This window comes from Natator depressus, chromosome 25 (assembly GCF_965152275.1).
Source record: "Natator depressus isolate rNatDep1 chromosome 25, rNatDep2.hap1, whole genome shotgun sequence".
NCBI classification, from domain to species: domain Eukaryota; kingdom Metazoa; phylum Chordata; order Testudines; family Cheloniidae; genus Natator; species Natator depressus.
In genome coordinates this window covers 14,701,479-14,725,455 of record NC_134258.1, presented here as the reverse complement: position 1 = coordinate 14,725,455, position 23,977 = coordinate 14,701,479, and the positions used below count along the sequence as shown (strand labels likewise).

Here is a 23,977-nt window from a genome sequence, read left to right as displayed (position 1 = left end):
TTTATCATCTGGGAGCTGTTCAGCTGCTGTAAACGTATCGTACCAGACCGGCTGGAGAAGAGACAGGAACAGCTTGAGTTATTTTTACAAACCCAGGACTGGGCAGGGGCACCATCACCATGTGGCCAGCTGCAGCAGGGAACCAGCCAGAGACTCCAGCCTGTAGGAGCAGCCAAAGCAGGGACCTCTGGACAGTGAGAACTTCCTGCAGTCTCATTACTTCAGTTTCGACCCCCTCGGGCTCCTCTCACCCTCTTCTCACCTGTAGGATCCGTTTAGCTTCTTCCCTCCTACCTAAACCCAGAAGAAAAATCTGTCCTGTGAATTGAGATTTGGGGTAGGCTATGTCTTACTCTGGAGTGCATAGCACGTTCTTGGGGAGTCCCTAGATGCTACGTAACAAAGTAAATCCGACTGCTTCTCCCACCTGCTTCTCCCACCTGCTGCAGCCAGTCCGTAAAGGAGATTTAAACATGTCAATGATCATGAAAAAGTACTTGTCTATTAGAGTGTTGTTTATTATCCAAATTATTCCAGAACTAAGGTGCCCTCTTAAAGTGCCTTTCGTGTTCTATGAGTAACTCAAACGTCCTGCCCATCTCTAATGTATGTGTGCTTTTCAAACTGACATTTCCTGGCCTGCACTGGTAATGGGACTTGATCTAACAGGAGGCAATGTAAAAATCTTTTAAGGCTTCAGAGCCACTAAGCAGGGGACAGTTACTCAAACAGGTCCAGCCACAGCAGGGAGCGTCTCAGCACATCTGTCTCCAGGCTGTGTGGAAGTCTCGTGTTAACCACGCAGTCCTCATTTTTGGCTCCTATTCACACTTCATTTATGAATCACCTTTCAGCACCTAAAATCTCTGCAATTCCAATAGACTTTCATAGCAGTTAAAGAGATTTGCTGTTGTAGAAAAGATGCCAGATAGTCAGTGACACCTGCTGCTGTACAGAGTGCAGTGGTACATTACATAGTTCTTTAGACAGTATATCAGAGCTGCAGGAGTGGATAGCTGAGTACTTTTTTAAAGCAAATTTTGATGGACAAACATTTAAGCTGTGGGCTGGTCCAGCTGAGTTCGGAATGTTTCATAATCTTCAGGAATGGTATCTGGAGGGGATGAAATTGAAGTTGGTGTAGATTAGCATCAAGATTGCAAATGAGAAGCAGAGTAAACCAGTAACATGAAATAAACACACCCACAACCCTGTTGTGTGCAAACGGGAATCCAACGAGACCTAAGTGGTGAGACAGGAAAGAGGAGCCAGGAACCTCAAGAAAAGCCAAGCATGATTCAAAGGGATCAACATTTAGTAGTAATAGTCTTTTGTCTGAAGCCCCAAATTCATATCTTGACCAAGTGTCGGGTATTGCCCGTCTCAGAAGCAGTGACTGCATTCCATCTCCCTAAGGCCCCTGCAGTTAAATGGGCACTGAACTCTTGACTTCCTGTCTTGAACAGTGCTGCTAGAGAAGAATTGCTGACCGATTTCGCTCCGGAGCTGGATGCATTTTAGTAATGGACAAGACAACCCCTCTCTAATCAACCCATTTCATTCACATGGGATCCCATAAATGCTGCACCAGCTCAGTTACACAAATCACGAGAGATGAATCTCTGGGTCCATCACTGACGTGCAGCTGTCCCTTGGGGGGGACAAGGAGTGGGGCCATACATTGCATGGGGGAATGTCAGGCAGGTAAATTCCACCTTCCCACCCCACGGGCCGCTGTACTTAGGAACCTTTTAGGGAAAAATGCAAGTTGTGGTGCTTAATCTCTGAGCAGGTAGCACGGCTGTTTTGTGTTCCTGGGACAGCTGGCAGCAACGCTCCTGCTTACGGGAGCAAGCGGCTAGTCCCCAAAGTGTCAGCACAGGGAACAACTCACCATTGCAGCGGTAACGCAGGTTGGACCAGATAATGTTCTCCTGGGAGAAGCAGAAGACCCCCAGACGACCCCCTCGCATGGTTGTATCAAGGATGACTCCGCTGTCTGCTACCATTTCAGGGCCTTCATAGAAGCGAGTTCTGGAAGGGGATGATGTATTTTAAGAGGCCTAGCCCTATTGAAAGGGGTTTCCATTTCCAGAGGAGGGAGTATTCCCCCTTCATCTCCTGGACACGCTGAGTAAGGAGAGGGGCATGGTATTTGACTTTAAACAGGAGTTGAGTTTAGCAGTGGGTTCCCCCTTTCTTAAGTGGTGCTTAGTGCAGTTTTTAGGTTGACCCCCTCTCCTTGCACAAGGAACAGAGCAAGCCCCACTCCTTACCTGATGTATCCAACTTGAGGCCGGTGCTGTAGGAACCAACGATACGAGGTCTTGTCCTTCCAGCCAGAATTCCTGGGGTCTTTCCATAGCAGTTTGACCTGGTCTGTAGTGTCTCCAGTGTGCCAAAGGGAATTACGGAGATATTCTCCTGGCCCTGTTTTAGATTTCACTGCCTGAGGGAGGAGAAAGGGCTGTGGTCATGTAGTAAGAACACTCATGGAAGCTGGTGCTACGTTCATCACATGTACATACCTTCTGTTCATAAAGAGCAGCTCTGGCCAGAGCGATAGCAAAGCTAGGAAGTCCTCCCTTTCCCCCACATAAGGTGCTTGATCTTATGCTGCTGCCCCCCTCACACACCCATGGTAAGACTAGGGGAGGACAGGAGCAGGGCTCTCTGAAGCCCCCTTGGTGTTTCTCTTCTGGTATTACCTTCAGCTGAATTCCGGGCTCTGCTACTGCACGGAACGGGTTTGCTTGCCAGTACGTCTGCTCCATCTGCTTCCACATCACCACGTAGAAACTGGAGCTGTCCTGGTAGCCGAAGATAAAGCCTGCGTAATCGTCGTCTGTGGCAGTGTTCACGTGGAAGGTGCCCTCGAAATCCACCCCGTTAAATGCAGTGTAACCTCAACCGGTAGGAAGGGGGGAGAAATAATCACCGCCCATGAGCCAAGAAACAAAACAGCCCAGTCCCCCCTAGAACCTCAACCATCCTGTTGAGATCCAGGCCTTCCCTTCATGGGCTTAATCCAGAGACCCATATAAACATGGTCTCTCCTTCTACTCTCCTAGCATTAGGTCCTAATAGATGATCAAAACCAGACCCGTGTCTTGTTGAACCGAGCCTCCTGCCCAAGTGTCTAGATTGGATAACGTGGAAGTTGGACAGAAACTTCCACTGTTCTGGGTGTTGCTAAGAAAAATCCCTTACTTTATTGCACCCAGATAGCTTATTACAGAGCCAGAATGTTCAAGACAAGAATTTCTTTCCTCCAAAGGAGGGAATTTGCTGACTCACTAAAACAATCTCCAAAATGCTCTTTGAAAATTGTGCTGGAAAGAGGAATTACACCTATTAATAACGCCCTGCTAGGCCAGAGAGCCGACTGTCTTACCCACTGCCAGGCCAGGATCGCTGTTCATGGTCTGGACAATTTCCATGCCCTGTGAAATGCAAGTGTTAACTCATTACCATCTGGAGTTGAAAATTTTATCATTGTCACGTGGACTTGGGGCAAAGAGGTGCAAATGTGCTTCCCTCTCCAAGGAGGAGATAGCAAAATCCCACTCAACAAGAGTTCATTCCAGTCATCTGTGAAAATCTGGTGCCGATTTAAGGGAGAGATTTGGCTATTCACTGCAGAGAACCTCGGGCAGGCTGGTACCACCCGTCCAGCCATGTCTCTGTAACCTGAGCCATCTCTCCGGTTCTTCTGGCGCTCCCTAGTGACGACACAACTGGGCAAAGGGCAGGGCCCAGGCTCAAGCTTTGCAGGTCATTCTCCTCCCACTCCCACAACCAGCCAATGGAAGAACGTTGGGGTTTGCGGCGCTAAGTCAGTGGATTCTGCTAAGCCATGTAGCTGCATCATCGCTCACTAATTTCTAGTGCCCCTCGCACTAGGTCCGAAGCCATCTCCTACCTGATTGAGGACAATCCAGTTAGGGTCAATCTGTGCGTCGCCCTCAGGGTCCAACACGACTGTCTGGAAAGCCCTGAAATCTGTCAGAGTCACCTCTGCATTCTCTGGGCACACGTCGATTCTGTCAATCACCTGGTCCTTGTCAAAGTCATCTTCACAGAGATCCCCCACACCATCACCTGCAGGGGGGGAGGGGGGTGACGAAGTACACTAAGCCTCCCCTTCTCCGGTAGCACCATCTCCTCCCACCCACTTGGCTCTCGGCACTATTGGTTTTAGGGTGGTTGTATCTATACTGTGATAACTAGGCCTATAGATTTACCCAGTGAAAGGTCATTAAATGTCACAGTAACCCAGAACAACAAATGTTGAGGGGAGAAGGCGCAAGAGCGAGACAGACTGAATTAGTCCCTACAAAAAGACCTCCTGATACAACTCGAGCGCAGTCTTAAAATCATTCCTGGTAAACAAGAACAGTGTGAGATTGAAAAAAAACCAATGAATCAAAATTGATGGGTCAGAAATTGGTCCTTATTGGTGGACAAAATCCTGCGGGGCTCGGCTGTTCCAGCCATCGCTCCCTGGTGGGGGTCCTTAAAGACTTGAGCAGGGGGAATACAGATGAACAGGAGGCTACTGCTACATGGACTGAAAGAAGAGGAAGGAACAAGCTTCACTCGTGGCTGCCGCCCCCACTGTCTCTGGGGACCCTGGACCACCTTCATCCTAATTCTGAACCACGTCCTGACCTGACTAGACCAGAGAGGGATCCAGATGACATCACCACCACCACCCCTCCTCGTTCTGGCTGACTCCTGAACACCAGCTGGGATGTGACACTGTCTCCTTCCCTACCTTTATTTCTTCTCCTTTATTCTGTCTGGTAAGAGTCTAGCTTAGCTGGCCAACACTGCAACACTGCTATAAGCCTGTAACCAGAGGGCAACTAAAAGCCCTTCCCTAAACAGCCCAATGCTGGTACAAGTTTGCCAGGTCTCAGAGCAGTTGATCAGACCATGGGCTGAGCCTGTGTTTTTCCAGCACTGAGGCTGCAAGTGAAAGTCAATGCCAGAGCCAGAAGTTGTGTTTTCTCTTTGCTGCTCTTTTCTCTCCTTTGGGTGCCTTCATCTTGTTTTGTCTTTTACAAAACAGGATCAGACTTTAACAGCAGCTCCAGCCCAACTCAACTAACTTCCTCTTTTTCCCTAAAAGGACATTATTACCATCTTTTAGTACAATCTAAGAAACTGAGAGACAAGGAGGGTGGTCCTTCGAAAAACTCTCGCCAGAGAAAGGGAACAAGGGATGTTGTTAACACAAAAACCTTATTTAATACTTTACATTTCAAATGCTTTAACCTGTCCCACTTCTCTTTCTGTGTCTTTTATTAAAGATTAACAGGATTTGTAATAGTGTTTGTGCCATGGTGCTAAGCAGCCGGAGGTCTCTCTAGCAAACCCCAGACCTGTTTAGCCTGGTTGAGTGACTAGATTCTGGTAACGCCTTTGGCCCATGTATTCCATCTGAATGAATACAACCACCATCCCAGGTAGGTGCCCTGCTGGGGCCGAGTCTCCATGTACAGCTGGCATTCTCTTGAGACGGTTTTGTAGGAACCCTCACCTGGGGCTGGTTCGCCCTCCCAGTCACAATGCTGATAATGCTGTGGGGGATGGGGAAGGAATTCACACCTTTTAACCCCTTTGAAATGTTCTAAACTGTGAGTGCTTCTTGGACAGTCAGGAGCACGCTGGCTCCCATCCATGGACCCCACTGACGGGTACTGGGCACTTGGGTGATACCTGGGTCAGTCACTACACCCAAGAAAAGGAAGTCAGGTCTCCCTAAATGTTCTTTAAACTGGCTCCCATGTGACTGAAAGCAAGAAGGGGCAGGGCTAGTGTGACACGTGTTCCCCTTACGGTCTGAATCGTCTTGGCCAGGGTTGGGGACTAGCCGGCAGTTGTCAGGGCCGGGAGGTCTTAGATCCGGAATCCCATCATTGTCATCATCGTCATCACATTCATCTCCAATCCCGTCGTGGTCCGTGTCCAGCTGGGAGCTATTGGGCACTGAGGGGCAGTTATCTTGGGAGTCCTGGTGGCCGTCCCCGTCTCTGGCAGAGAGAACATCAGACAAGCCGATATTGGAACATCGGGCAAGACCAGAGGATACTGGAGGGCGCAACAGGGGCACATGAACTCTGCCCCAAATGCAACAGCAAGACGCCTGCAACACGTGTGTGTGTTTTACAATAACACAAACGCACCCACCTATCAGGTGAGTTTGGATCCTGCCTGACGGCAGGAAAGTGGCAGCTGGTGATTTTACCAGCCGAAAAAATCTAACCTGTGACTTAAGCCATGATTTTTAAATTCACTCAAGCTGGACATGTCTTCAATAGACCAATAGTTGCCTCAGGGCCAGCTGTTACTTGTTCCCCAAACACTCCTGCCTCCTGGATTCTGTGTGGCATAAGCAAGCCTAGGTGCAGCTGGTTCTCACCGGTCCTGGTTGGTGTCACACAGGTCCCCCACAAGGTCATGGTCAGCATCTTTCTGGTAAAACAAAACATTAACAGTCAGCTTAAACTTGGCCTAGGTGGACTGAAGATTTAGATCCCAAGGAAGAACTGAGACTGCTTGGGCCTATAAGAACCTGCCCCCTCAATTGATACTTAGAGCTGATGAGGTGAAGAGAGCCCCACGGAGGAAGCAGTTTCTCCTGTGGTGCTCCGTGTGAACGGGAACATGTCTCCCCCCAACAGTCATGGAGAGTAGTATCCTGGGATACAAAGCTGCTGCTCACTCAGGCCCATTGCATGCTGGGAGCTGTGGTCTCTACAGGCTGCACTTCTGTAGAGATTGTCACTTGCAAATAGCAGCTCTGTCTTGTCAAGTTACCAGCAAGGCAGCCCAGGGCTGGGCACTGTGGGTGGCATCCATGCTGCCACGCCCAGTGGAAAGAAGAGAAGGAGGTGGTGAGAGCTCAAGCCGGAGTGGCGTTTACTTGCCTGGTCTGGGTTACTGATGGTGGGGCAGCTGTCACACACGTCCCCCACTCCGTCCCCATCGCTGTCTTTCTGATCAGGGTTGGGGGTTTTTTTACAGTTGTCCTCCACGTTTTTGATCTCTGTAAGCCACAAACACAGGGCCCTTTAAACCAGCATTGCCATGAGAGCATACGCAGCAAGCTTGGCTATGTTAGAGAGGGCAGAAAGCTGGGACTGCCCCACTTGTTCATGTAGCCATTTCTTGTTCTTCATGCACCCTTTGTGTGTATTTCACGTATTTATGTTCACTGGCGTTTCAGTGCCTCAAAGGCTCTTCTCTGGGGCTGACTCATCCCCGGCGACTGAAATCAGAAGACCAGAGGCCACATGATTTTGAGCCCTTTAATGGTTCAGAAGCACATGCCTGTAAACATAAATTAGTTTGGTCCGCACGGTATAACCTTACTAACTACAGAGGCAAAAAGATAACAAGATTTGGGTAGGGTAAACACAGCCTGATGGGAGCCAGAGGCCAAAGGAGAACCTTGACTGGTTGAGCTTTTTGCACTAGAGGTGTGAAATGTACTAGACTTGAGTTTTGGCCAGCAATACCACAAGTTGCCTACAGAGGGCAGCTATGTCTGTCAGAGGCCAAAGCAGTGCCCACAGCTGGTTGCTGCATTCACCAAACTGGGCTTTGTCTACGCTAGATTTTGCCCCTATGCAGCTCTACGGGTGGGAAACTCATTTTCCAAGCAGTGAACACTAATCCAGAAGTTACAGCAGCCCATCCATGACACGGGATTCTCCTTAGTGCCCATATCCCCTCTGTGACCTAGGTGAGAGCTAAACCTTTCCTGTGTCCTCCAGATATCCAGCTGGTATTTGAGGGGTGAGGAAGGAAGGGTGTTTAGTGGGAGGGAAAACTATGTATAAGAACTATTAGAAAATCCCCAGGGACTGGTAGTTCCCAGACTGTGGCTCAGGGTGCTGGACACAGGGTGTTAGCTCTCCTTGTTAACAGCTGCTTCTACGAGTGTCCAGGCTTCCCATTACAAAGAAGAGCCTGTAGGCCATTAAAAGCACCTGGAATGGAGGCAGCCAGCTTCACTTCCTCTTCAACAACAGAACAGGAGCCACACTGGGCTGCAGGTCTAGAGGATCAGCTGGCTGAGTGGCCTGTCGTCACACTGCATAAAAATCTGTAATTGCCACAGGGATATTATGGAATCGTGAATGGGAGGGAAAGTTTCCACAAGACAGTTCATGGTGATGGAGAAGTTGGCAAACCCCTGACAGGGAGAGAATCCCCTGTACATTCATTCAGTATCTCACCCATGTTATCATTCCTGGACACCTCTGTACCATGCAGGCCTGAGAGAGGAACTGTTCTCAAACCTGCATTCCTCACAGAGAGTGACAGAGCTGCAAAAAGTCAGCATCTTATCTGTCCAGGAGTAACCGGCTGCAGAGGGTTTAGACCAAAGTTGTCAGTGTTTTCCCAAACTGCTCTAAAGCAGATTTTATGTATTAGCCTTGGCTTATTTACTATGCATTGGCTGTTAGACTTGGAAAACTCCAACAGCATCTTCCAGAGGTCTGAGACAGGACAGACAATATAATCAGCAACCTCTCTGACGTCACTTCTTATCACAATGCCATGAGCTCCTCCACCAGTGAATCGCGCCAGTGAGATTCCTTAGTTGTAGCGACTCTGCAGAATAGTCTGTAAAGGACTTTCATCTCTCCCAGGCCTGAGGCAGCTGTGGTTTCTGGCTCTAGGAAGCTGGGCTGGGGGTAAATGCACAGTATCTGGTGATGTCGTATAGACAAGCAAACCTCTTCCAGGACCCGGCCCTGACACTGGCTGCTTTAACTCCCTCAGTGTTCCCTCATCAGCCTGGTAGTGGAGCACTCAGCAGGCCTTCATCCACGGAGCGGCCTAGATTGGGGGCCGCTCAGTTTGCCCAGCGGCTTCATTTCTGCATGGAAGCTGCAGCAGCTCTGATTTGGGGAGTCGGGTTCTAGGGCCAGAGTGAAGATCGCGTGGGTAGTGGCCTCTCGTGAATTGTGAAGGCTCTTGGTGGGAGCGCATCGCTGCCCAAGGACACAGTGGTTATAAATGCTTTAGCCTATCAGAAATCAGTGCTTTTCCTGCAGCGCTTTAGGCCACCTGTCTCCAGTACCTGGTTTCTGCCCAACGTGACTCAGGCTGTGGCCAAGGCGCCGGGGCCAGCTCGAGGCACCGCCGCCCTCGTTTGGGTGTGGTACTAATGCCATTGTCAGCTCTTGGGGGTCTGTGTCCCCACCCCCCAGCTCTTACTGTCTCCATCTATGTCATCGTCACACGCGTCTCCCTTCCCGTCGCTGTCGCTGTCCTGCTGGTCGTTGTTCTTCACGTGCCGGCAGTTGTCACAGGCGTCGCCGAAGCTGTCCTTGTCTGCGTTGCGCTGGTCCGCATTGCGCACGAGGACGCAGTTGTCCTGTGAGGTGAAGGGAAGGGAGCCGCGATGAAGCTGCGCCCAGCAATGGAGAAGGTACAGAAAGGGGTCACAGGGCAGACCTACTCTGAACTATCTGACCCCAGCCTTGGCACCAGCGATGGTGCCCTCGTTCCAGGCAGTGTCTCAAAGCCCAGGAGCGGTGTATGTTCAGCCGGTACCAGCGTTTGCCCAGGACTAATGCTGAAAAGCTGGGACACACCCATCCCTGCCACTTCCTCAGAGAAGCATGATTTCAACCAGTCGCAGCGTCTCTCCCTCTTCCTCCACACCCACCCCTTCCTGCCTTGATCGTTTCACGAGAGGAGCAAAGCCTCCTGTCAGCACTGGACAGAACAGTGGCTCCTTCGGGCACATCTGAAGGCCTCACCCCAGAAAGCCCCCTTTGCTTCAGGTACCATAGGGGCTGCCCAAGCTTTGCCTAGCAGAGGTGCACCCTGATTAGAGCCAGCCTCAACTTCAGTGTCCCAGGGTGGAGGCTGCAGCTCCTGCTGGGAGCTGTCGTTTCCCTGGGGCCGGTGGGTATGTGCTGGCATGGCTTGGGGCTAAGCATTAGAGAGTCCAAACCTCGGCATTTAATATCCCATCTCCATCAGCGTCGTCATCACACGCGTCGCCGATGCCATCCCTGTCCGCGTCCTCCTGGCCGGAGTTGGGGACGGTCACGCAGTTATCCTGACGGAAGAGCCGCAGTGAAGTACATTGAACTGTTGGCGTATTGTGCAACCCCCCCTTCTCCTCCCCCCCCCCCCCCCGCCTTTTCCAACCGCGAAAGCCTGGGCAAGCCTGCCCTGGGAGTCCGTCACTCCTGAGCCAGTCCCAGGGGCTGCTGCAAGCGACAAGCCTGCGGGGCTTAGGGGACAGTGGTTCCATGGGGTGGGAACGCGGAGCTGGCCTGCATTATGAGCTCTCTGGTGCTGGCCTCTTGCTCTGCTCAGTCTCTTACCTTGCGGCATTTTTGGTCTGTGCAGCGCAGCTTTTCATCCGGGAATCCATCAATGTCTGTGTCCCTCCCGCAGACGTAGCCGTTCCCGGCCCACCCGACAATGCACTGCGAGACAGCAGATGTGGGGAGTGAGGGCGCAGTGAGACCTGCTCTACTGAGCACACGCATCCAGGCTGCAGGGCTGCATACCACGGGCTGCACTCGGTCTCAGAAATCCTGGGGGATTGGACGCCCCATTCCACAGGTGAACTATCCCCTGGAAGAGGCAGCTGTGCTGTGACGTGATCTTAGTTCAGCTCTGAGCTCTCAGCTGGATACTGAGGTACAGAGAGAGGCTCAGCAGCCCTGGGCTCGCCCTGGCACCAGTGTGTTCACTGGACCTTAGCTCCCAGTCTGAACAGGGCTCACCCCCCTTCGGTGCCAGTGTAACACTCAGGGGCTGTGGACACACAGAGACCTGGAAGCATCAGCTCACTGCACGTAGGCACCATCTTGTCCAAAAGCAACAGGCTGCTGTGTGGAGTGCTAACAGAGAAGTTCCTCTCTCAGCTCAACTGGGAGAAGGAACAGATGCAGACTTGAACTGGTGGTACGTGCCAGCCAGTAGGGGGTCAGTGATAGACCCAGGAACCCGTGAACATTTAGAAAATCAGAATGGATGTGAAGGGAAAACAGGCACCCCCTGAAGGCCCTGCTCTCTAAGCGAAGGGCGGTTTGGTTCTCACCACACATGAGATGGTCCCATCACGTTCAACAATGCAGCGAGCTTTCTCATGGCACGGACTGAGTTGCCCGTTGGGACAGCGTCTCTCCGTCTGGCTCCGGCACCCAACAATCTGGTCCCCAACAAAGCCAGGCTTACAAGACCCGCACTTGTAGGATCCCTGCCAGAGAAGCAACAAGAAGTAACGTGGGTGCTGGGAAAACTGCTTGAACCCCCATCCGGCCGGTGCGACTGCTCCATCCCAACGGAAAGGAGACGCTACAAGGGGTCTAGGCCACAGGCCCAGGCCAGCTGGTGCTAGTTACCCGTGTGTTGATGCAGATGGAGTTTGGGACGCAAGCCTTGGCGCTGTCTGTCTCACACTCATTGATGTCTGTGCAAACCTGTCCGGGAAGGAGGAAGTGGGAGGGTGAGTCACACTTCAGTAGAAGGCAGCCACCTCACTTAAAGTGGCTTTTGGGGATGGGATGAGGGGGACGAATGTACCTGTTTGTTAGCTCTGGCGAATGCTAGCCCAACCCCTTCGGGTGCTGGCCCAGTGTAGCCTGGGGGACAGGGGTCACAATGGAAGCCAGGGGCAGTGTTAACGCAGTTGACTCTTGGGAAGCAGGGATTCATGCTGCACTGTAGGCAAGAAGGAGAGTTCCTGCTGAATTGCTAGTTGCGATTATAAACCAGCCGTTCCTACAGTCTGAGCCTGGCCCCACGATGCAGGCACGAGTGAATGGGGATATTTGGATTTCTGTGCCAGGGAAAGTGCAGCTCCCCCTCTACTCTGCTCTCCCAAGCTGTCTGGGGCTCAGACAAGGAAAGCAAATCAACTGATAAGATTCCTTCCTGTTAATTTCCAAGGTGCCATCTGTTTCCCAGGCAGGGCACTAACTTACACTTCATGACTTCTTCTTGGCAGCGTCTCCAAAGTACCGTATAATTTGTCACGCTGGTTTTGAGGGGTCAGGGTTTATTCACAGAACTGTGATGTAATTGCCCATCTCAGAAGGAGAGCATTAGCATTCAACAGGACCTCCAGCCCCAAAGATTATAAATTGCTTAATCTTTTCCCACCGTTTTAATTTAAGCCTTGTGCATTATCTCTCCAGTGTCATTAAACAAAGAAACCTGTTGCCATCCAACAAACCTTGGCAACTGAATGAAATTCCAGCTGTACAAAGGAAGGAAAACCTGTCTTTAGTAAGTGACCCCCTAAAGAATCGGGGGGAAAAATCATTTGCCTTGTAGAAGCTGAGCTTAAACTGCAGAGACGGATTGGAAACCCTGAGACTGGTTTACCGTGTGCAGGTTTCACTGTGTGTGGTGCCCACAGAATCCAGCCCTGTCTACAGTGCAGTTTGTCCTCTGTTAAGTGCAGAGGGCCAGAAGAGGATCCATTATGATCATCTAGTCTGACGTACACATCACAGGCCAGCGAGCCTCACCTGATCGTTTTTGCATTGGGCCCATGCCTCCTGTTTGAGCCATTGCATCACTTTTAGAAAGAGACACCAGGCCTTTAAAGACTTCTTGGGTGGAGCAAGAAGAAGGGAGTTTTAATACATGAGACATGCATTCCACTCCAGTTAAAGTACGGAGGGCATTGGTTTGTTGCATTAGGCAGGGAAGTTTAACTGTGTGACCTCTATTAATGACCACAAGGCTAATGTGAGAAACTCCTACTCTGCTCTAGAGAGGAGTTAGCCACAGGTTTTTGTAATGTCCAGTGACTCATTACAGATGATCTCTGACCTCATTAATGTCTGTGCAGTGGGTCCCGTTGCCTGTGAAGCCCAGGGGGCAGGGTCCACAGCGGAAGCCAGAGCCAGTCTCTGTGCAAGTAACTCCAGGGAAACAAGGGTTTGACAAACATCTGGGAAATTGTGTTATGGTGATCCTTGGGCCAGTTGCCCCGGTGTTCATGCCTGGAGAATAGAAGACATGTTAGGAACAGAGCTACCACAGCCAGCACCTATCATACGTTACACTTACAGCGTGCCTTCTAGGGGAAGGTCTCATAGAGGGTCACAGATAGTGAATGATCTCTCACTACCCTGGGAGGGAAAACAGTCATGTTCCTATTTTGCAGATGGGGAAATTGAGGCACAGAGAAGTTACTTGTCTGAGGCCTCTGACTCTGTGAGAAATACAGCCTGGAATCTTGATTCCCCATCTGGTACATTAATGACATCCACATCCTTCTCAATCCTGCTTGCCTAACCATCACACCCATTACCCAGACTCCCCAGGGTAGCAGAGGGTCTAGAACTGGCCCCAGAAGGGAGGGCTGGTGGGACTCTAAGATGAGCGTCAATTTCAGAAGCTCCAAGGTTGTCCCATGGGAGGACTGTTACCCAGTCTGCCCTGAAGGTGCGGATTAGAGCTGCACTGGTGCTATAAAGGGCTCTCTTTCAAGGCCCTGACAGCTCGAAGGGTAGCCCCAGGAATGCCAAGAAACTGTCTTTCCCCAACCTCTTTGTAAACCAGAGTAATAAGCAGGGAAGACAGATCAAGTGAGAGGAAGAAAGTTCAAGACAGTTTTATGAGCAACTTATTAAAGCAACTGCTGTGGATGAATGTGATTCTGTATGGTGGGTCCCAGAGGCTGTGGCTAATCTCTTTTCCTGCAGAAATGTGGAACCAGTTACTGCTCTGTTCTTTAGATGTGCTGGCAAATAACGGAGCATCTCCCTGAACTGTGCTCTCCTGAACCCAAATACACTGGAAGTAAATTTCAGTCCAGAAAGTCACTTAGTGAGGAGCAGACAGTAACTGATGTGCAAAATGTTGTGATTGTTTCCTTGCTCGGACGGGGAAGAAGTGGCTTGGAAGGAATGGCACAGAGTAACGTTCCATTTCATTCACAGCTCAAGAGTGGCCAATTCTAACTAGCAGACCCGTCGCGGTGCATTCCTGGGTGATTAGAACACGCCTGAGGTGGGGTTATTAGGCGACAGGAGGCTGTGTGGACCTGAAAAACTAAATGATTGCCCTGAACGGTGCAGCGTGGCCTAGTGGAGGGCTGTTATGGAACAGAGTTTATCAACAGTTTAGGATACAAAGAGCTGGGGGTTGTATGGACTAATCGGCTATTCCTGAGGCAGCAGGAGATCAAGAGGACTCTGGGCTCACCTCCATGCAGCATTGCACAGGTTTAACTTGAGGCATGATTTCCAAACAGATGCAAAAGGCTGTGTGGACACACTGAGTTTAGGCTAAGAGCAGCGGTTCAGCTTATGTTGACTAGGAACACGTCTGAGCCACTCTAAACTACAATTGTCCAAACAGCGTTTTACCTAGGGCCTGTGCGTGGCTAGGCAAGGCCTGTGGCTCAGAAGGAAAGAGGCTTATGGAGGTGCGTGGCTCCCAGTCCCTGCTAATTGTTCCGCCTGCGATTGCTAAGGAGGTGATACCCTAGGACAAAGACCTGAGCCCAGGGCTGGGATCCAGATGTACCCAAGTTCTAACCCCAGCTCCAACACTGACTTCCTGGGGTCAAGTTGCTTCACTTTACCCAGCTATGAAATAGGGATAATTATCCTCAGCTGCCTCCCAGGAGTGGGTCATGAAGCTTAATTAACGGTTACAGAGTGCTTGGAAGAGGGGCAGTGCCAAGTCTGAGGATTATTCTATGGCACTTCTAGTGAATGTGAACAAACCAACCCCTTGATGGAGCTGTGCTAGGTGATGGTCTGTTGCTTGTTTAGACAAAGGTAGGAGGCAGCAGTGAGCAATTGGGCCTGGGGCATTTAACAGAGCAACTCACCGCAGGCATCACACTCCATGACTGTGTTTTTCAGGAACGTGATCTCCTTAATCTAGAAGGGAAACAAGAGCCACCAGTTAGCCAGAAGGCAGCTTCCACTCCCCTTCAGTTCACTTGCACTGAGGATTTTCAGTGCCAGAAGGGAATCGCACGCCTTTGTTTACAAGGGGCTTAGTCTTGCACCAAACCCTGAGTTGTGGGCCTTGTGCGGACTGAGACCGCTTTATCTCCCTGCCCTCTGCACTGCTCACACACCCCAAGCCGAGAGGAGGCAGGCCCCCCCTTGCTGTCGTGATGAGCTTATCATGGGTCGGGGCAGAGAATCCAAATGCCAGGGGAGAGACCTATTTAATTTCTCCAGGGGCTTTAATACTCATGCAAGTTGCTGGGCCTCTCCCTCCTAGTACTGAGCTGCCCCAGGCCATTCCCTACAGATGTACCTCCCCCTTGAGCCAGAGGGGCTGCCTGCAGAGTGAAAGGGAAAGCCAGGGCCAGTAAGGAATGAGTTAGTGTCACACATGGGCCACTAGACAGGGGCCTCCGGGTTTTAGACAGGTGGGAAATACAGGGAGATCAGACAGCCTGCCCCGCACTGCAGGTGCCATAGATTGTACACAGCAGCTCTGAGACCTAGGCTCAGTCCTTCCCTTCCCCTCCCCTCCAAAAGGCACTTACTCCAGGGAGCCCCCAACTCACTGAGCAACCTGCTGGGTTTTCAACAGTGTGGGAGGAGGAAAGCCAAGCAGCTGGCAGAAGCCACCAGCCTAGCCAGTTCCTTTAATCCAAAGAGGGGGTGGGGGAAGATCAACAGTGTCATTAAAAAAAAATCCGTCATTGAGTCCTGCTTCAGCCAACTGATCGTCTGCAGCAGCGGGGGTGGAGACAGGCTGTCCTTCCCGTCAGTAAAGGGTGTTGGCCTGGCACAGGCAATGATGTCGGTCAGTTTCACAGCACATGCAGAACCCAGCGGTTCAGCTCTCTCCATGACCCCAACTCTCCTAAAGCTACAACCAAGCCAGAGAGCCTGATTATAACCCAGATAAAGCGGATAGCAAGGACAGGAGCAGCCCAAGGCTTTAGTCTGGATCTGGGGACACTAGTTAGGTTCTAGTCAAGACATACCTTTTATCTGGGGCCCCACTGCAACTAGGAAAATGCATTAGCTAAGGTGCTTTTCAGCAAGACTTTGCAGCCAGCATAGACACCTTTAAAAATAGCAGTGGCAGACCCTGACTGCCTAGGAGCCTGGTGTACAAAGTGCAGTGACTGGGGAATTGTCTAGATGACTTCATAGGTCTTTTCCAGCTCCCATTTCTATGGTTCCATAACATCGTAGGGAGCAGCCCTGCCTAACTGCGGGAAGGGGAGAAGTCAGACTGAAAAGCGACCTCCCCGGCCTCTCTCCAGTGCCCCACAGACCTTGTGTTCTCATCACCATAGATCAGGATTGTGCCCACACAGAAGCACCTGTTCATACCTCACCCACAGCTCCTACGTGCAGGGGCAGAGTCATTTTACACCAGACTCTTCCTCCATCCAGCGTTATCCTGGGGCTACAGTAATCTTTATATCATGTGTTTAGAATAATTTAATCTAAGACAGATGTAGCACCAAACCCAAATCCCCACGCCAAAGCATTCCAGCCAGTGAGGGAATTTGGGTCAGGGTCAGGATCAGAGTGCTGCTCTCCAGCACCACTTCTAATTCATCCAGGTTTGCTTGATGCTGCGGATTTGGGCTGCGTGGCTAACCTGTTATTGCCCTCAGTACTGAGATGTGAAATGCTGAATTGTGGAAAATAAGGTACTAGAGAAACTTAAAGAAATGAACAGCACATCTGTGTAAGCTTCCACCGTAGCTCTCTAGTGATGTGCATGAGTCCTTCATTGGAGAGAGTCTTTTTCAGAGTCCAGACACTGTTTGAGAATGAATCCATGGCAAAGGCGGGGGGAGAATAAATAACACACCCTGTGTGGAGAAGCAAGGCTCAGCTTGAAGGGAATGTTGGAAAGCACCGCCCCAGGCTACCAGGAGCCATGTCTGACCTGATTCCTAGCAACCAGTGGATATTTATGCAACAGCCTGAAATGTGAGAGTAACTCAGTACAACAGATGGTTTTGCAGATTAGAGGCCGGCCAGTTTGCACTGGCACAGGGGCCTGGCTGCCATTCCAATTATCTGGCAGGCAGAGGCTGCTGCCTTCCATGAACAGTCAAGAGAGGGAGAATGGAACCTTTCTGCTGTGTTAGAAAAGGAGCTGACCAGACAAACTGCCCCCTCCTTGGTAAAACAGAGCAAGATCTAAAGTCACCCCTGCGAGGATTAAAGCAACAGGAGGAAACCGAGACAGTGAATACCAGGCTTGTTCCCATCCCATGTGACTTCTGTTTCCTGGACCTGCTGGTGTCTGAATGGGCTCCTCTCTCTTCCAGCCTGGCCTCTGCCTGTTGACTTCATAAGCCCACAAAACCAAGGAAAAAATGACTTTCAACTGGCCCTGCCACACGTTACTCCAGTGATACATGTCCAGTCTGTCTGTCTATTCATTTCCAAAAATAATAAGTCATTTGTGTTAGTTTTCGGTAGATGAGGGCCTGAGCAGCAGAGTTTGCATGGAAATTTGAATCCAAATTATCCCAGAATTCAGGGATGCTCAGAGCTAGGTGTGAGGGTCACCTGGGGATCCTACCCTTCCATGGGATGAGAATACCATTTTGATCTCCCTGTTCGACAGGTCAGCATGTGAGGCAGCTGCCTCCCTGGTCCCTCTGGCAGTGTGAGAGACAACTGGACCGCTTTCTCACGTACCTGCTGCTTCAGCAAATCTCTGACTTCCTTCAGTGCCAGGTTAGTTTCTCTCATCTCTGTGAGCATCTGGCGCGCGACATCATCTCCTATTGAAAAACAGGAGCATCAAGAGTGGAACATGCCAAATAGTCTGCTCACCTATGTATTGTGTTTACTGATTCTTAATTGTTATGCCTCTCCAAATACAACCTACTAGCGAGGATCCCCTCCCCAGTCTGTGGCTAGGAGGCTGTTGTTGAGAGTAATAAGGAGTTGCACACTACAGAAGGAAGATTACATTGGACTTCAACAGCGCTGAGTCAGAAACGAGAGTGCAGGAACTTTATCACAAATCCTTTATCAAGAGGGAGTACCTTGTAACATGATCAACATTAAAACCTAGGAGGAACCTGTCTTCATTTCACCCCAAAGTCACTAACCAGACCCCTCTTCCTCAAGGGTTAACCATCGACTTCTATAATGCATTTACTGGGCACGTTGTGACATGAGCAGGAAATGCAAGATGGGTGACAGACCTCCCCATCTCTCTCCCCCCACTCAGTTGCTCCAGGGAGGGTGAGGGTGACATTTGGGTAACCTGCCAAGATTCATCACTCACCCAAAATGACACTTAGCCCCACTGCTAAACTGCCAGGCCAGCTTATGCGCTGGCTGTGGGGCTAACTGTTCGTGTGGCAGGCTTGGTGCTGGTTGCACACAGGACGGGTACGCTGCTGACCGGGCAGAAGGAAGTTTACAGCCCAAGGCTGTGGAGGATTCTATGAGGCGCAGCACCGAACATCAGCTGGCCCTAAGGCTGCGCCCATGCATAGAAAGAAGAGCTGCTGCACCGGGGGGCATGGCCCACCCTGGTCCTAAGATACAGGAGGCTCTTCAGCCACTGCTTTAAGGGAGCTTTACAGGGCGGTTTCGCCTGCCCACGTGTGGACAGCAGCAGATCCCCCTGGCATAGAATTGCCTTGCTGTGGTTTTTGGGATGTGCAAGGGACATCTGCACACCTACACCGAGAGAGAGCAAGCAGGCGCACGCGCCTGCAGGAACTGCAGCTCAGGGGAGTTTGAACAGAGGTGTGCAAAACAATTCCTAAGTCACCACTGTCAAAATCAGCTATGATGGACCATTCTCTGAATTCTGATCTGGCTCCTCTTTGAAATATTTGGTGGTCCTGCTCGTGAGAATGGAACATTCCAGCTGAATGAACTAACCCCAGAGGCTAGCGCATTCGAATCCCCTGCCATGCTGAGCGAGAGAGTCTCTGTCTAGTTTATAATCCTGGATACTGGTTGGCTGGGGGGGGGCTCACATGATTTGTAACACAGTACAATTGTCCATGCATTTGTCTCTGTGAGGTGACATCCCTTGCACACGCTATGCAGGATTTCGCCTGAAGACCATTTAGAAATTGCAGCTAATACAGAACATGACAACCTGCATTGGCTCCCAGTCAGTTCTGCAACGAAATTCAAGGCATTTGTTTTAACCTTTGAAGTCTTGAGTGGTTTGGGCCTTGTCTGCCATAGAGGCTGCCTCTATCCTCATACAGTCCCATAGCAGCTGTAAGCTCCAGGGTCACTTAAGCAAATAAAATGTCCTGCCACTAGCCCCTGGGTTTTCAGGGAGGGGTCTTTGGCTCAGGGTTTCAGTGCCTCACAACTTGGTCTCTAGGTCCAGCTCTGCAAAAGGTATTTAAGCTTCTAACGTCCACTGAAATCAATGGTGCTTAGAAAACGCTCTGGTTCTGGGCGCTAGAACCTAAATGTGGGTAGTCTTTGAGGCATGCAGCAAAGCTCATCTATTCTCCAGTGGGGAACAGCGCACTTAAAAATATCTCCGTAAAAGCCACAACAGATGGATCAGCTGTGTTGCTGTCCTCCTGACCCCAAAAGGGAGACCACCCCTCTTTCTTTTCTCTTCTCTCCCTAAGGCATTCCTAACCAACCTGATCCCACAGTCCCTCGCACAGGGAGCAGTAAGGATACTTCCTATCCACACACAGCACTGAATAATTGGTCAGGTGCATTATGGGAGAAGGGACTGTCATCCTCCTCTGAAGCCTGAGGTATCTGCCAACACCACTGGCGGGAGGGATATCAGACTTGAAGGCCCATGTAGTTGACCCCATACAGCACGTTGTACGTTCTGTGATGAATAAACTTGAATGGCTGGAGGGTTGGCTCTGATAAGCATCTCAAAGTTCGGGTGAATATTTGTAACCTCTCCAGCACAATTATGTCTAGGAAACGAACCGACAAACACCACAAGAGTGTCTAAGTCAAATACCAAATGAAACCTGCTTTTCTCAGTTTATTGAGGGTAGGGAGTGGAGGGTGGTCAGATGTTTTCTGACTTCACAAAAATATTTCGTGAGAGTTCTGACTGAAGGTTCCATTTTATCTGAACAGGTTTGTCTGACCCTAGTAGCACGATACTATTTTAAAATGAATGTAAAAGATTGCATATTAAAAGAACTAAAGACACACACACAAAGAACCAGGTGCCCAAATGGGATCCCGCAGGGACTCTGAGCACTTGCAGACATACCCTTTATTTTGGAGTCCATGTTCCTGAGCTCCCTCACACTCTTTACAAACACATTTTGCCCTTTAGAACTTGCTCTTTTAGTTCTCTCTTTGCTTGACATGGGAATCACAGATTCCTCATGAGTTGAGCAACAATCCCAAACATACTGCTCAAGAAACGAAGCATTGCCATGAATTCCACAAGGGGCTGAATTCCTAGCCTAGACAATAGGGTTTCCCTGAGTTGTGTGTATGCAGAGCATACAGAAATCCCAGGTAGCTGCCACAGAACATCCTGCATCAAACAGGTCTTTAATCTCATCATTTGCAAAACAAAGATGACTTGCCAGGGGCACATTATCCTATTTGCAAAATAACAAAAATTTGGTCAGTTCCAGCTGCCAAAGGGGAAGAGATTTAATTTGTTAAAACATCGTTAAACAGAGGGGAAAAAATACAGCCTAGGACTGGAACGTTTAAACCTATTGGCGCAAGGTTTTATACGAAGCTACAATTGATAAAAATCAAATTCAGGTATCACCAGCCATAGTTGACGAGTCATCTGCTTTCTCACTGCTCTGCTGCACGCTGTGGTTGCGGAGAAGGTCCATGCACATAGAGGTAATTAAAACCCACTTACCTCCTACACTTGTCGTCTGACTTGATGCAAAAGGACAACAGAGGCTTAGGAGAAAAATGAAGGCTAGAGTCGAAATCATTCTTGAATCCCAGAGAGGTGAGGATGTGTGGGCTTCTCTTGCAAGGAATTTGTTAATGTGCAGGTTTGCCTCTGCTCCCCATTAGTGTCTGTGGTTTGCTATTTATGAAGTTGCATTCCTTCCTCTGAAGTTCTTAGTCTCTGATGCTGGACTAGGGGTGGACGTCATTTCTGGCTCCCGGTCCACAGAGAAGGGTTACAAAAGTAAACAATATGAAAAAGTCATCAGGAGAGCAGCTCACGGTGTTTTTTTAAAACCATCTTGCACCACAAAAAGGTCAGAACGTTCCAGAATTAAATGGATTCCCTTTTGGACCAATGACTCTTTTTGGATGGGGCAGACTGGGGAGGGTGGAATCTATAGCCCTGGCTCGAATGGCATTTTCTTTCTAGCGTCGCTCACAAGAACACATCAGCTTACAGTGAACGTGGGCTTACCTCGAGCTTTATCCAAAGTCCTTTGGACTTCCTAAAGACGGTTCTACCACTTGGGCTCAGCTGCTGTTATTATTATTGCATCCTCTTCCAGCCATTAGAGGACAAAACCATCACATACGTCTCCCATTCAGTGGCTTTCCATGGGGCGCAGGCTCAGCACAGACTATTACAGTAGCCAGAGGCTGAGCTGCAACAGAATATTTGAGGGGCTGCAGTGACCAAAGGTCTGAACCTTCTGTCAGAAGGTGAAGTGTCCATGTCACACAAACCACCAACACAAGCGGTGCTAGCTGGCCTCCTCGTTAGCTAGCTTACAGAAGAGGCCAGAACTTAAACAGGCCATGGAGACTTACGCTTTTGCCCTCACCCAAGAGGGGCTCCTCTGGGGAATGAAGCATATTGGCAGGGTGGTGGGAGGGAGAGCTCTTTCTGTTGCTCCCTTTGCTGGTCCGGCTGTGTGGATAATTGATTCTCAATCTAGCACCTAATTCACCACACAGCAAACACAGGAGGACTCAAAAATCCACTTACAAGGCAGCTTTGAGATGACCCTGCCCATATGGGGATTGGGGCAGGAGCCTCTCGGCATCATCAGAATAAGAGGAAGTTATGGGTACAACTGCGGCCCACACAGGAAGATTATCAGGAGTGACGACAGCCGGCCAGTGCTGCTCCTTACTCTGTGCACTCTCACAGTCGGATTGTGAACTCTGACTTGCTGCAGCTGTGCTCTGGTGGCTTCTACGTGGGCAGAGCAGCAGGACTTGCAGCAGGACCTCTGGATGCTCATCTGAAACTTTTGGTAAGGTCTGAACCCAGAACGACCATGTAGCCTGTGTGCTACGGAGTGGGAGATGAGGCGATATAGAGGGACCCCACTGGCAAAGGTGCAGGGGAGCATTCAGCAAAGGTGGCGGTCCAACAGCTGTTAATTTTATGTTCCATGAATGGTGGAACAGGAAGTTTTTACTTTGTTGAGCCAGCCCACAGTTGTATTCAAAATATAGTAATTTGCAGCTGTTAAGCAGCCTTTATATGACTCTTAACTTGTCTGAAACACACCAGAGTCATCTTTAGCCAACTGGGGCTGGCTACAGTTGGGTCAGGAACCCCTAGGAATGCTAACGATGCCAGTTTTATTTGCTGTAAATAAAAGGAGTTCAGCTTGAATTGAAAATAACTGTCACTTCCCACCCATACTGGAATTTTCATCATTCTTTCCAGCACCTTCATGGCAAACCAAAGCAAAATCATTGTGATTGACAGATCTTCACTAACAACCCCCACCGCCTCTCTCGGGGGCCGCTCGCTGGGGAAGCAAGCCCTACCTTTTTTTTTTTTTTTTAAGCCAAAAAATTTCAGTGAACTAAATTCTGTCAAAGATGCTGGACTGAGAGCCCTAAAGACCAAGTCCTCTGTCCCAAGAACACCTATTGCTTGGGCAGAAGCCATGCAGGCTTTCCACACATTATCCCCCCAGCTAACATCCCTCCATCCTGCTTTGGAAAGACCCCTTCCTAAGGAGCAAGAGAGTTGTTCAGTGTCTGTGGCCCATTCAGCCTATGGCCTTTCTGCTAGATCGCCAAAAAGGGACCCTTTAGCGCCACTTCTGGTGGTGGCAGAATTTGATGGGAAGCACATTACTTCGACAGAAGCCCGAAGGCTCATTATGCCAGGACCAGCGCCGACTCTCCAAAATAGCTGTTTGGTTCAAGGAAGAAAAGCGTAAAACGGGAGAGACGTAATCCACATGGAATGAGGAGCATGCACAAGGGTCCCTTGTGAGCGAATCCCAGCAGGAATTCACATTGGAGAATTTGCTTAACATGGAGAAGTATCTGTACCTATATAGCCCCAGAGCAGCCAATTAAAACCGCAGCATTACAAAAATAAAAACTGGAACCATACAATCCAAAGCAAATAAAATGTGCCTGTGCAGTAATAACATTTTCGGCCGTCCAAGTAGGCATTGCTTAATGTATCAGAGCAATAAAAATCCTTAAGGTCTGACGCCCCGTAAACTTCCCGAGTTTGGAAGCCATGGCACACACAGTGCTGCTCAGGTCCCTCTCCTAGCCATGCCCAGACAAGGGCAAACCAGGACACATGCTGCCCTTCGAAAACTAAATAAGAAAAAGTACAGGAAGCTAGAGCAAGTGGTTAGACCAATGCAGCTGCCCTGGAAATTGTTCCCTTGGAATTAATAAGGGGTTTATTTTCTTGCACTGTTAGTTTTGCAATTTTGCAAAATTTCAAAAACCAAAAGAAAAGTCTGCCTCATGTCTTCTCTCCAAACCAGATGTTTGCCAACCTATGGTGAATGGACATGTGAAATGATACAGCCCCTAAGCAGAAAGGGAGCAGCACCCAGAGCCATGCAGAGTCGGGGGAGGGAACCTCAGCAGCAATCCGGATCCCTTTACTTTGGACTCGGCATTTATACACAAACACCTCTCTGCCATGGCTACCCAGTGCCTCACCTAGGGTTACTGGAGCCTGCTGACCACACTGTTGTGTAAAACCCTCACGACTTTCACATACGGTGCAGTGATTTAACAAACCTATGAAACCACAAAACAGTAGATGTTAATTCACTTCCTTCAGTGTTAGTCTGTGGACTGAAAACAAAACCTAAAAATAACACTGGGAG

At 49.8% G+C, this 23,977-nt stretch overlaps 1 protein-coding gene across 1 annotated transcript; it reads right to left on the bottom strand.

Annotated features, from left to right (window-relative positions):
* Positions 1-563: 563 nt before the first annotated feature.
* COMP (cartilage oligomeric matrix protein) lies at positions 564-20,962 on the bottom strand. The gene is made up of 19 exons (XM_074939805.1): positions 20,812-20,962; positions 17,652-17,737; positions 14,843-14,894; positions 12,829-13,001; positions 11,572-11,709; positions 11,391-11,468; positions 11,087-11,245; positions 10,362-10,466; positions 9,983-10,090; positions 9,238-9,397; positions 6,936-7,054; positions 6,428-6,480; positions 5,845-6,038; positions 3,923-4,101; positions 3,395-3,443; positions 2,709-2,905; positions 2,277-2,449; positions 1,895-2,034; positions 564-1,114 (listed from the first exon to the last, which is right to left on the bottom strand). Exons 1-19 carry the CDS (start codon positions 20,888-20,890, stop codon positions 1,056-1,058), a joined length of 2,301 nt encoding a protein of 766 aa, XP_074795906.1. The 5' UTR covers positions 20,891-20,962; the 3' UTR covers positions 564-1,055.
* Positions 20,963-23,977: the final 3,015 nt, after the last annotated feature.